Genomic DNA, 14,086 nt, shown 5'->3' with positions numbered 1-14,086 from the left:
CTCACAGATGGAAGACATTAATCATCTGTTGTTTGGTGCTCCCACCTTGTCCATCCAGCTTCAACTATAACTGCAGTGAGCTCGATGAGTCAGCATCTGGTCTTCCAAAAGCTAGTGTAGCACTCCCAAAGCAAAAAAGGAAAGAGTTCACACTTCAGAGGCCTGAATCAATGCCAGAAGTGTATATGTTGCCTCAAGGTTTCACAGACTCCCTAATGATCTTTAGCTCCCTGGACACCAAGGCAAAGACAGATCTGAAAGCTGCAGAAAAACAGGTGGGTGTCATACACAGGACTGAAGCCCCAGGCAATATAAATGGTATTTGTTCACACCACAGATTAACTGCTTTGAAGGATCAAAATGGGTAAGACAGCTACATTCAACATTTAAGAAGATTTTCTCAATAACAAAGCACTAAAAATGTGAATAAGTTATACTTTTATTTTTCAGAAACAAAATGACAAGTGGCAACTTGCCTTTGTAAAAGATTAAAGAGTAACAGAGTAATAAGCTATCTCTCACAGAGACAGAAGCCTGAGAAACACTATTATACAGCTCTCAAAGGAAGTCCTATTAAATAAATCTCACAATAATATACTTTTAACTAAATCAACAAAACAAAAACCACAAAAAATTATACAGAACTCATAAAATGGTATATGAATGAAAAAGAGAAATCTTTAAATCCAGACACTAGAAGTTCTCTATTAAAATCAAGGACGCTCAAATCCTAAAACAGAAAAAAGAAATAGTTAAAACACAATATTTTTTAATAGTCGAATGAGGTTATTGCAGATGTACATTTTAACATTTCATTTGCTCAATATATTTTTTTCTCACTCTTGGAGCACTTCTGTATAATGCAGAGATTACATGAGTGATAATGCAGATATTGGCCTTCCTAATGGGCCCTTCAAGTTTTAAGTTTCAAATCTGACTCTGGAATCCCACCTAAATGTTTACATAATAGGCTACAAATAATGAGATTCCTCTTAAAATTACATTTGCTTAATTTTTACACACTATGGTTTAGAAACAATCTACTTTTGAAAGAGACACAATTTACAGTATGAATAATAAAAGTTACATGAAACTACACAATCCTTCTCATAAGACAGGAGAAACAATTTCCAAAACAAAAATGCCTAATACAAAATGATACAGTTGACTGGAGCTGGGGTAGGATGGGAGAAAGAGAACAACCATGTAACAGAATGTATGGAAGACCTAGATTCTAGTTTCACTTTTGACTAATCAGTTGTGTGTCTTAGTCTCAATTTCCTTAGCTCTCGATTTTTTTTCCTGGTTAAGAAGATGTAGATGGATCTCTAAGCTTTATTTTAATTTTAAGGTTCAAAGACTTATAGTTTATAAGATTTCGAAAACCTTTTGGACAATCAGTTGAATAAATTCCTTACATCTTGAGGGTGTGTCACTGTTCAATCCCATGACAATAACTACAAGGCATATCCATAATTTTACTGTTAGAAAAGAAAAAAATCCACCTAAAGGGCAAAAGTATACTTCATATCCTGTTTCTGTTCTACAAGACAGAAAACAAATGTCTATTCTCTTGCTGGCCTCTAGAAGCAGTCTTTGAGACAGAGTTGACTGAAAACCCTAGAACTAGGATAATGGTTAAGATATCTACCCTGTATTTCTCTCTGCCTGTCTGTGTCTATGAAAGCTGCTAGACAGCTGCTAGACAGTTCAAAGTGAACTATTACATAAAAGCTACCCTTCACCTTACATGATATATAGGATTTCTCTATTACAGAGAATAATTATACCAGGAAATGGTTTTCCTGATATTCTACCAAAATCCTGAGTAAAATTTGCACTATTGGAAGATTGTTAGAATAGACTAATGTATGGTAATTGAGATTTTAAAAACCTTGTAGTAGCAGAGTTCTAGAAAACCAGAGTTGAACCAGGAAAAAGGATGGTATCTCTGACTTCAGCAGATTTATCACTTATTTAAAGCTGAGGCCAGCCAGGCACAGTGGCTCAAGCCTATAATCCCAGCACTTTGGGAGGCCGAGGCAGGTGGATTACCTGAAGAGTTCGAGACTAGCCTGACTAAAATGGCGAAACCCTGTATCTACTAAAAATACAAGTTACCCGGGCATGGTGGTGTGTGCCTATAGTCCCAGCTACTGGGGAGGCTGAGGCATGAGAATTGCTTGAACCTGGGAGGCAGACGTTGCAATGAGCCGAGATTGAGCCACTGCACTCCAGCCTGGGCGGCAGAGCAAGACTCAGTCTCCAAAAAAAAAAAGATAAAGCTGAGGCCAATTAATAATTCTTATGGGCAGAGCCAAACTTCAGGTTAGAAGAAGGACTTACAGGGAATTCAGGCTTTGGACTCTATCAGTATCTATTTTCAGTTTCAGGGAAGGAGAACCAAAGAAGGAAGTTAAAGATTATACTGACCCTTAGAGGGATGGGCAGCAGAAATATCTGCTATACTGAACTATTTACAGCACATACTTTCATCATAACCATCATATAATAAATGCCTTTTTGCTTTGATGTTACTTTTTTGTGAACTTTGTCCTTTAACCATATGCACTGCAAAGAGTCTGAAGTGGGAACCGTAGGAGCCATAAGCGTGGACTAAAATGCTTTTCAAAGGATTGAAGATGCTTCAGGCATAGGGGGACCTGAGAGGTTTATATGGTCTCTTAAAATTTTCTATGGTCCTAAAATTCTCATAATTTTATATGAATAATATACTACTATATTATATATATATATATATCACTTACTGTTTCTTTTAAAAAATATTTATGGATATAATTGCGTTTTTCTATATGTTTCATTAGTAATACTTAGTCTTGTCAGCCTGGTTCCATAGTAATCTATGATGTAACTACTTCCATCTGAAGGTCCAACAATCTAAAAGAGACAAAATTTCAAAATTATTCATTTTACAGAAGATATTTCACAACACTTTGAGTTTACTTTTCTCAGTTGTTAATAAAAGTATTTCAGAAGCAACAGAAATCCAGCTCTAACCTAAGCAAAAACAGGTAATTTAGTGGCTCATGTACCTGAAAAGAATGCTGGGATAGCTCAAAGGATCAAAAGAAAAGCTGCGGGCACCAAGGACTGAATTCTGTGCTCCCTGAGGCCCTTGGCTTCCCTGCCTCCTTGCTTAGCTCTGCTTGTCTTCATTCTGCAGAGTGGCACTCTAACTAATTGCCAACAGCTCGAGAGTCACATATTCCCAGCTCAGCAGCTCCTAATAAAGAAAGTAAAATTTTCTTCCCCAATGTTTATATACCAATTCCAGGGAAAGACTTTTATTGATCTGCTTGGTTTTTATGCCTACTGGGGACAAACCTACTATATCCATGGGAATAGATTTAATGATTGGCCAGGCCAGGCCAGGCTGCCTGTGGGAGATGAGGTAGTATCATTGACAGTCCTGCCAGAACCACCTGGAATGGAAAAGGAAGAGGTAGGAAAAACAATACACGTTCACTACCATCATCTTGTCCACTTAATCACATATGTGACAATCTAGTTAACGTAATCTCTATAAATTATCCTCTAAGGTAGCAATCTTCAAACTGTAGCCTTAAAGGTGGACAAAGATTTACCAAGGTGTATGTGGGCCCAGAGGGGAAATCAATCTTGAGATCTTAATTCCCTAAATACTCTTTGTAAAACAAATCTGCCTGATACCATGCTACAGTGGAAGCATCCTGTCAGTTTCCCTTCCCACTTCTCCTCACTGTGGTCATTTCTCCCACTTGTTAACAGTAAAGCATACCTACCATCCAGGATACCCCGAGTCTTATGATGGACTATTTCCCTGAGGTGTGAAAGCCTCTGAAGTGCCAAACAAAGGGATAACTCAAAATATTGGATTTAGGGAACGATCCTTTACTCAAAGGTCCAAAAATACATTCTGCTGTATCTGTTCCAAAGATGCATTTCCAATAACATTTTACATCTTTTTGCTTAAAAATAATTTGCAACATGTTTATGCTGTTTTGATCAACTGTGTATCATTATTATAATGACAATCCAAAAAAAAAAATCACAGAAAATTTTTAAATATTTTAATTTTAATGAATAAGATGATTAGTAGGAAGATTTCTTTTTTTTTTTTTTTTTTTTTTGGATACAGGATCTCAGTCACCCAGGCTGGAGTGCAGTGGCATGATCTTGACTCACTGCAACCTCCCCCTCCTGGGCTCTAGCGATCCTCTCACCTCAGCCTCCCAAGTAGCTGGGACCTCAGGTGTGCGCCATCACGCCCAGCTAATTTTGTTTTTGTATTTTTTTGTAGAGACAGGGTTTCACTATGTTGAACAGGCTGGTCTCAAACTCCCAGTACTAGGATAATGGTTAAGAACATCAACTGATCTGCCTGCTTTGGCCTCCCAAAGTGCTGGGATTAGGGCATGAGCCAACGTGCCCAGCCTAGTAGGAAGCTTTTAAACATAAAACTGTATTATATTAGGATAAAATTCTGTAGAAGAGAAATAAAAATAAAGGAAGAAAAGAAGCAACGTAAAAATTATAATAGTGAAGAGTTCACGCACATCTTTTTAAAGTAGGTGATATTTAAAATCCTATGTTTATATTATGTTGGAGACATTTCAAAATTGATGTAACACTTTTATTTCAATATGTAAATATTTGCAGACTAGAAGTTATATCCTTTGCAACTATTTAAACTTATGATAGAAAACTTAAATGTCAATTTAAAAATATATGGAGAGTATGGACTTTGTTTTTAAAATCGAAGGACACTGCCATAAAGCATTCCTCATTTTAAAAATAAATTTGATCTTAAAACTATTCAACAAATATTTAATCCTATGATATTCCAGGTTCTATGCTAGACATTATACACAGTGAATAAAATACCATCTCTGCTAACAGGGAACTTATTCTAGTGAACTACACGTTAATATTCAAGTAGTACTTACAAAGCACGTATGTGCCACACACCATGTCAGGTGCTATTATGCACATTGACTTACTTGTTAAAGATTAAATTGATTTGGCTTGACACTTTTTTATGAATTTACATAAAAATTAACTATAATCCCCACACTCTGGGAGGCCAAGGCAGGAAGACTGCTTGAAGCCAGAAGTTTGAGACCAGTGTGGGCAAAAAAGCAAGAACTTTGCCTCTACAAAAAAAAAATGAAAACAAAATATTAGCCAGGTGCCATGGCGTGCACTTGTAGTCTCAGCTACTCGAGAGGCTAAGGTAGGAGGATTGCTTGAGCCCAAGAGTTCAAGGTTGCAGTGAGCTATGATCACACCACTGCACTCCAGCCTGGATGACAGAACGCAACCCTATTTAAATAACCAAATTAAGTCAGTGTGGTAAAGCACTAAACTGAAAGGAAAACTTGGAAGAGAGAGCTGTCTCTTTCTATAACTAGCTGCAGGATCCAATAATTTATTCCTTCCTGGATCTCAATTTTTCTTATTGATTATAATGAAGAATAGAATAAGCTGATCGGTACAGTATTTTTAAAGTTTTAATGTCTTCTATGACTACAAGATTTAGATACAAAGACCTCAGCTTAAGCCACTACAAAGTATCATCAACACACTTTTCTATGAACTATCTGGTCACACAAGAAACTGTTTTATTTACTTTAAAAAAAAAAAAAAAAAAAAGATCAGCTATAAAGATTTCTCAACTATTTAGATCCATATTCCTTTGCCAAATTTAAAAAATAAAATAAAATAAAACCTAAGACAGGGTGTAGTGGCTCACGCCTGTAATCCCAGCACTTTGGGAGGCCAAGGCGGGAGGACTGCTTGAGGCCAGGAGTTCAAGACCAGTCTGGCCAACATGGCAAAACCCAGTATCTACAAAAAAAAAAAAAAAAAATACAAGAATTAGTTGGGCATTGTGGTGCACACCTGTAATCCCAGCTACTACTAGGGAGGCTGAGGCATGAGAATTACTTGAACCCAGGAGGCAGAGGTTTCAGTGAGCTGATATCATACCACTCCACTCCAACTTGGGCAACAGAATGAGGCTCTATCTCAAAGAAAAAATTAATAAATAATAAAACCTGTTTTATTAATAAATAAAAACCCCATTTTTTAATAAAACCTGTAAGCACCCACATACACATATATAATGTGCCAATTCTAACATATTTCATTGAGTATATTATTGTATTATTAATTATAAAATTACATATCTTTTATAAGCACCCACATACACATATATAATGTGCCAATTCTAACATATTTCATTATGAGTATATTATTGTATTATTAATTATAAAATTACATATCTTTTAAAATATCCCATACTGGATGGGAGGTTGAGGCAGGAAGATTGTTTGAACCCAGGAATTCGAGGATGCAATGAGCTATGATCATGCCACTGCACTCCAGCCTGGGCAACAGAGCAAGACCCTGTCTCTAAAAAAATAAAGTAAAATATCCCAATACTGGTAATTTTTTTACTCAGTGAATATGTCCACGTCCATTTGTTCATAGACAACAGAATATGAAACCTAAAATTATGAGTTTATTTCTCTGCTAAGAAATATCCTGAAGCTGGCTGGGCACAGTGTCTCATGTCTGTAATCCCAGCACTTAGGGAGGCCGAGGCAGGAGGATAGATTGAGCCCAGGAGTTTGAGACCAGCCTAGGGAACAAAGTGAGATCCTGTCTCTATTTGTAAAAACAAAAATTTAGAACAGACAAATTCAAAAAGACAAAAAGTATAACAGAGGTTACCAGAAGGTGGGAAGAGAAGGGGAAGGAAGCTATTACTTAAGGGGTACAGTATTTTTGGAGTGATGAAAAAGTTTTAGAAATAGTGGTGACAGTTGTAAAATATTCTGAACATAATTAATGCCACTGAACTGTACACTTAAAGATTAAAGTGGCAATGTTTATGTTATATATATTTTACTGTACAAAAAAAGCTATTATCTTATTTGCACTTATTAATGTTATAGTATTAATGTTTGCAATTTATAAACTTTTGATTTTGTTAGTGTAAAATGTAATTTGTTTATATATACTTAGGTGGCATTCTACTACAAATAAAGGGAAAAAAATGTGGTTACCAGTAAGTACTTTATCACCTCAACTTTAGCAATTGATATGACCCCTCATTTAACAGCACTGTCAGTGAAGTCATGCTTCTTAGGTAACTCAAATATTTTATAAATTTCAAATGTAATGAATGAATTAAGAAGTGAAAGAAAAAAAAAGAGCATTTATATCAATCTACGCTTTCTCTATCTAAAAGACTTCTGAGTTCCTCCATACAAAGAATGCCAACAATAACATCAGCAAGATCAGATCATCTCCTGCAAACCTACCAATCTGGTGATGAAAGTCAAATGATTCAGCTGTCTGCAAGTAAAGGATAATGCAACCTGTATCCATCCCAACTCCCCCAAATAACTAATACTTTCTTAAAAGTCAGACTACATTTTTGTATCCATATTTCACATCTGTGTGTGATTAATTTTAAGATGATGCTATTAAAACCATCTGATTAGTCACATTTTAATTATCAAAATTCCTACACAGTGCCAGAATTTATGCATTCAGAACACCTGACTTCATTTGATTTAAATAATTCTTAATATTAATCATAAATGACCAATATAAACACTATTCTTTAAGACATGAATAAGAGTCAACATTTACATCCTGAGGAAAACACAGCTTTGGGATTTGTCTCAGAACCAGTTTAAGATATTCTTTGTGGCCAGGCGCGGTGGCTCAAGCCTGTAATCCCAGCACTTTGGGAGGCCGAGACGGGTGGATCACGAGGTCAGGAGATCGAGACCATCCTGGCTAACACGGTGAAACCCCGTCTCTACTAAGAAATACAAAAAACTAGCCGGGCAAGGTGGCGGGCGCCTGTAGTCCCAGCTACCTGGGAGGCTGAGGCCGGAGAATGGCGTGAACCCGGGAGGCGGAGCTTGCAGTGAGCTGAGATCCGGCCACTGCACTCCAGCCTGGGCTACAGAGTGAGACTCCGTCTCAAAAAAATAAAAAGATATTCTTTGTTTTGAAAATCCTCTTAAAGGCACTAAAAAAAAATCTACCCACAGGGTAAGTGAACTAAGTGAAATCTACCTAATTAAGGTCACATGACAGAGTAAAACTTACGAAAATTATCAGTCACTTCAGTTTTTCAATTTATTTTCCCAATAAATCACACCAGGGTTAAATAATGACACAGGGAGCTATTTGAAGGATTTGGTATCTATAAAATGTCCTCTGTGGCCAGGCACAGTGGCTCACGCCTGTAATCTGAGCACTTTGGGAGGCCGAGGCAGGCGGGTAACGAGGTCAAGAGATCGAGACCATCCTGGCCAACTTGGTGAAATCCCGTCTTTACTAAAAATACAAAAATTAACTGGGCACAGTGGCGCATGCCTGTAGTCCCAGCTACTCGGGAGGCTGAGGCAGGAGAATCACTTGAACCCAGGAGGCGGAGGTTGCAGTGAGCCAAGATCGTGCCACTGCACTCCAGCCTGGGCAACAGAGCGAGACTCTGTCTCCCTACCCCTCCGCCCAAAAAAAAAAAACAAACACACACTCCTCTGTGGCTGGGTGCGGTGGCTCACACCTGTAATCCCATCACCGTGGGAGGCCAAGCCAGGCGGATCACCTGAGGTCAGGAGTTTGAGACCAGCCTGGCTAACATGGTGAAACCCCGTCTCTACTAAAAATTAGCCGGGCACGGTCGTGCATGCCTGTAATCCCAGCTACTCGGGAGGCTGAGGCAATAGAATTGCTTGAACCCGAGAGGCAGAGGTTGCAGTGAGCTGAGATCGTGCCACCGCACTCCAGCCTGGGCAACAGAGTGAGACTCCATCTCAAAAAAAAAAAAAAAGTCCTCTGTTTTTATGTATTATTGTCCTACATCTAGCAAACTATCAAGTATACCACCTTTTCCAGCATTGGTAGTAGACTATGGCAATTATGCTATTAGTCCTTCTTTTGATCAAAAAGGGATAGGCTATGTCTTTGACCAAACAAACTGGCTCACACAGAGGTGATTCCATAGCTTTGGCCATATTTTGGTCTAAACTGAAAAGCTTAGGCTTTTAAAAATGTTTGTAAAATGCAAAGATTTTTAAAAAGATAAAAATTAAGGAAAGTGTTTATTAGGCCTACAGTCCCCAAGGAAATATTTTATTATTATTATTATTATTATTATTTTTTGCTTAGGCAAAAGCACTCTGTTGCTTAGGCTAGAGTGTAGAACTACAATCACAGTTCACTCTGCAACCTTGATCGATCTCTCAGGCTCCAGTGATCCTCCAACCTCAGCCTCCTGAGTAGCTGGAACTACAGGCATGCACCACCGCACCTGGCAAATTTTTTAAAAAATTTTTGTAGATAAGGAGTCTCACTGTGTTGCCCAGGCTGGTCTGAAACTCCTGGGCTCCACTGATCCTCCCACATAGGCCTCCCAAAGTCCTGAGATTATAGGCATTTATCTGGAAATATTTTGTTTCCAAAAATAAATGGAATCTATTATCAGACTATTCCTGGAAAAGATCATAGGTTCCTCTAGGGCAAGGACCCCATGTTATTATACCTAAGTTGGTGCTCACTAAAACGATTTCCAATGACGGCATAATTTATAGTTTATCACATCAACTCTCATTTTTATTCATTACCTCTCAAGTGACACTGTGAAATTTAGGAATTTAGCCCTATTATGTTTTGAATATTTGTGTCCCTATAAAATTCCTATGTTGAAGTCTAACCCCCTATGTGTTCATACTAAGAGGCAGGGCCTTTGGAAAGTTATTAAGTCATTAGGGCTCCACCATCCATTAATGGGATTCATGACCTTATCCTTTACACCATGTGGGCACATATAGAAGGCACCATCCATGAAGCAGACAGCCCTTACCAGACACCTGATGGTGCCCTGATACTGGACTTCCCAGCCTCCAGAACTATAAGAAATAATTTTCCATTATTTAGAAATAATCTAGTCTAGGCCACACACAGTGGCTAATGCTTGTAATCCCAGCAGTTTGGGAGGCCAAGGTGGGTGGATCATTTGAGGTCAGGAGTTCAAGACCAGTCTGGCCAACATGATGAAACCCCGTCTCTACTAAAAATACAAAAATTAGCCAGGTGTGGTGGTAAGCACCTGTAATCCCAGCTACTCAGGAGGCTGAGGCATGAGAATCGCTTGAGCCTGGGAGGCAGAGATTGCAGTGAGCCAAGATTGTGCCACGATTGTACCACTGTACTCCAGCCTGGGCAATAGGGCAAGACTCAGTCTCAAAAAAAAAAAAAAAAGAAAGAAATAATACAGTCTAAAGTGTTTTGTTATAGCCCCAAATGAACTAAAACAGGTCCCACAGGAAAACAATGACTTTTTTAAAAACTACCATTTTCAGCATCTCATCTTGCTTGTACTCGGCACAAAGCCACAATTTGTATAAGGCATACTGCATACAGTTCCAAATCAGCAAAAATTTTTGAGGGCATACTCTGTTTAACATGCTACTGGTACTATAGGAGATTAATAAAAGTCATTTTTCCTCAAAAAATTATGAGTGAAAAGTCAAATCCATTGTTTAAAAGTTAAAAACTAATACAAAGCAGTACATATAGTATTAGAGTGGCATATAATAAATATCAAATTCATGAAACATACTTTACCAGTCTGTTAAATGTATTTATAAAATTCATAAATGTTTCAGACATTATGCTACTTTTTTGAATTTCTGCTGCTTACATGGTTACTAGTCCTTTAAGGAAATCCACTCTGTTATATTAATAGGAATGAAAAGTAATTTCTTCCATGATGAACAGAATCTTTAAAAAACTGTGACAAAGAAAGAACCCAGCATACTTCTAATAACTTTCTACATTATAACACTTATTTCCATTTTCCCTCCACACATCCTCATCTTTCTGATTTGTGGCTGTTTGTCTCCACTTAACATAGGAGACTTTCTTTTCCTTTTGTTTTGCAGAATATACATCAGTGGTTTTGGTATAATTAAAAATGCCCAGGTCAGGCATGATGGCTCACACTTGTAATCCCAGCACCTTGGGAGGCCAAGGCAGGCGGATCACATGAGGTCAGGAGTTCGAGACCAGCCTGACCAACATGGTGAAACCCTATCTCTACTAAAAATACAAAATTAGCTGGGCATAGTGGTATGTGCCTGTAATCCCAGCTACTTGGGAGACCGAGGCAGGAGAATCGCTTGAACCTGGGAGGCAGAGGTTGCAGTGGGCCGAGATCGCACCACTGTACTCCATCCTGGACGACAAGAGCAAAACTCCACCTCAAAAAAAAAAAAAAAAAAAAAAAAAAAAAAAGCCCAGATTGCATGAATGAGGAAAGAGGTTTAAATACAATCAAAAAACATTCTCATTTTTCTGATAAAAACCTTGTATTGTCTAATCTATCTTTCATGACATGTATAAAAATATAAGGAGGCTGGGGGCAGTGGCTCACACCTGTAATCCCAGCACTTTGGGAGGCCAAGGTGGGTGGATCACCTGAGGTCAGGAGTTCGAGACCAGCATGACCAACGGAGAAACCCCATCTCTACTAAAAATATAAAATTACCCGGGCGTAGTGGTGTGTGCCTGTAATCCCAGCTACTTGGGAGGCTGAGGCAGGAGAATTGCTTGAACCTGGGAGGCAGAGATTGCAGTGAGCCGAGATCGAGCCACTACACTCCAGCCTGGGCGATGAAGACACCATCTCAAAAAAAAATATATATATATATATATGTATATATATATATGGCGTAAAAGAATGAGTGTCTTTAAATCTTCAAAACTACCTTATGAATAACTATATATGTAGTAGTTATAAACAATAGTTACCCACAGCTTAAGGATGGTATGCTATACATGTATCATTGATTTAGATTTTCTTGACTGTATTCTATGTATTATTTCATGCCATGCATCATCATTCATATTATCTGTATATTTTTAGGAACAAAAAGTAGAACTTCCAAAGTTTAATAACAAATAGACAAACTCATAAAAGTATTTTCAGTAAATACAGCGACATGTAAAGCTTACTTTAACAATATGGGCATTACACTTTGTATTGTTTCTGTTCAAAGACAAACTATAACTAGACTCTTCGATTTTTGTTATAAACACTGTGAAACAAAGTATGGTATTTTTTATAGGTCTTGAATCCATGCCCGATACATTTATGGGATCACAGTCCAACAGAAACACATTGCTACTCATTGGGAAATAATATTTAATGGCAAAAAAGAAAGAAAGATAGACAAGAAAGGCAAGAAAGAAAGAGAGAGAGAGAGAGGAAAGAAAGAAAGAAAAAGAAAGAAAGAGAGAAAGAGAGAAAGAGAGAGTGAGTGAGTCATGGAGAGAATGGGGAAGGAAAGAAAAATAAACAAAAAAATGAGCCAGGGCCATGCGCAATGGCTCATGCCTGTAATCCCAACACTTTGGGAGGCTGAGATGACAGGATCACTCGAGCCCAGGAATGCTCCTCTAAAACTGATGATGTCAACATCAAATGTGAAATATGTTAAATGACATGAAGAATAAGGCTACCCATCTTATTTGGCTATGCTTGAAATGGATTTATTATAATCTCCCTCAATTTGAAAGCAGTCTAAACTGACCATACCTGTGAAAATGTCTTATTTAGGGAAATTTACTGCAGATGTTTACACACTCTATTTCTTAATGTGATAAACTCCTAATCCCAGATGATCTTTAAGTTAAATAACTAGAGGCCAGGTGCAGTTGCTCATGCCTGTAATAATAGCCCTTTGGAAGGCTGAGGTGGGCAGATTGCTTGAGCTCAGGAGACCAGCCTGGGCAGCATGGCAAAACCTCATCTCTTCAGAATATACAAAAATTAGCCGGGTATGGTGGTGCACACCTGTAGTCTCAGCTACTTGGGAGGCTGAGGTGGGAGGATCGCTTAAGCCCAGGAGGCAAAGACAGAGGTTGCCAGTGATCTCAGATCACACCACTGCACTCCAGCCTATGCGACAGATTGAGACCCTGTCTCAAAGAAAAAAAAAAAAAAAAGTTTTTATTGTAAAAAGTTCAGGTATAAATGAATCAGAAAGCAGTGGCTGAATCAAATTAGTTCTATAGTTCTATAATTTGATATAACTAAAGCTACAATGCAATAATATCACCAAAGAAAGAACCCAGCATGAAAATATTAACTAAATGGTTCAGTTTCAAAGACACTTTGAATTGTGGGTATCTTAACTCAAAGAATCCCAATAATACATTAAATTCCTTGGATCCTCACTGAAAGTGAGAAACTCATTTCTAAGCATATGTGCACAAGTACCTTAGCCTCTTCATGCCTGCATGCCTGTCCCACAGTCAGAGAAGGCAGGATATTTGGTTAGGCATATGTTTACGAGTACAGACAGGAAAATTCCAACTTTAAAACCAAATATTTTCCTTGTTTAATTCTGGTATCTTATTGGTCCATATGCTGCCTCCTCCTCACAGTATGGTATCCCAATCTCCTAGATTGTGACTTTCTTTTAAAGCATAATGATAACATCAAGCAGACAGAATTGAAGAGTGGAAATACTATATGAGAAAGCAGAGCAAAACAGATGATGCTCTAAATGCACACTGACACACTTGCTGAAGATGTTAGGTGCTCCATAAATGCTTGTTGAAATGCTGTTTGTCAACATTTGTTGTGAAAAATTCATCTCTTTCTCTAAGAATCCTCATGAGTTAACCACAATCAGTTCTACATAATTTAACAGAAAACATCTGGTGGCACTTTCAAATGTTACGGACAGCATTTCACAAACTATGCCTGCCCCCAGCCTCACTGCAGCAGGAGAAAATGATGCTAAGGAGAAAAGCAAGATAAGTTATCAGGAGAGCCCCAAACATGTGTATCATTTGTTTATACATATCTGGTCTACATTCTCAGATTTTCTAAAGAACGCCCCCCGCCTTTTTTTTTCCTTTTTAGCTTAAGCTAGCTGGATTTCAGTTTCTGTAATTTGCAAACAACACAATACTAGTATAGAAGGCCTGTCCAGTGCAAAAGAAAATCTTGTCTCTGCCTCCACAATGTCCATATGTATAACAGAAT

The 14,086-nt window shown here is 38.0% G+C and overlaps 1 protein-coding gene across 1 annotated transcript in view; it reads right to left on the bottom strand.

Moving 5' to 3' along the window:
* Positions 1–421: 421 nt before the first annotated feature.
* Positions 422–14,086, bottom strand: part of LOC105495166 (TM2 domain containing 1) — a 40,040-nt gene continuing 26,375 nt past the window's right edge. The window contains exons 6-7 of the mRNA XM_011764427.2: positions 2,769–2,898; positions 422–730 (exon numbers count right to left, since the gene is read on the bottom strand). Coding sequence (XP_011762729.1) covers positions 2,788–2,898 — 111 coding nt within the window. The 3' untranslated portion in view covers positions 422–730; positions 2,769–2,787. The remainder of the gene's footprint in view (positions 731–2,768; positions 2,899–14,086) is intronic.

This window comes from Macaca nemestrina, chromosome 1, assembly GCF_043159975.1.
Source record: "Macaca nemestrina isolate mMacNem1 chromosome 1, mMacNem.hap1, whole genome shotgun sequence".
Lineage (NCBI taxonomy): Eukaryota > Metazoa > Chordata > Mammalia > Primates > Cercopithecidae > Macaca > Macaca nemestrina.
The sequence above is the reverse complement of the archived record's forward strand: the minus strand, read 5'-3'. Positions and strand labels throughout refer to the sequence as shown.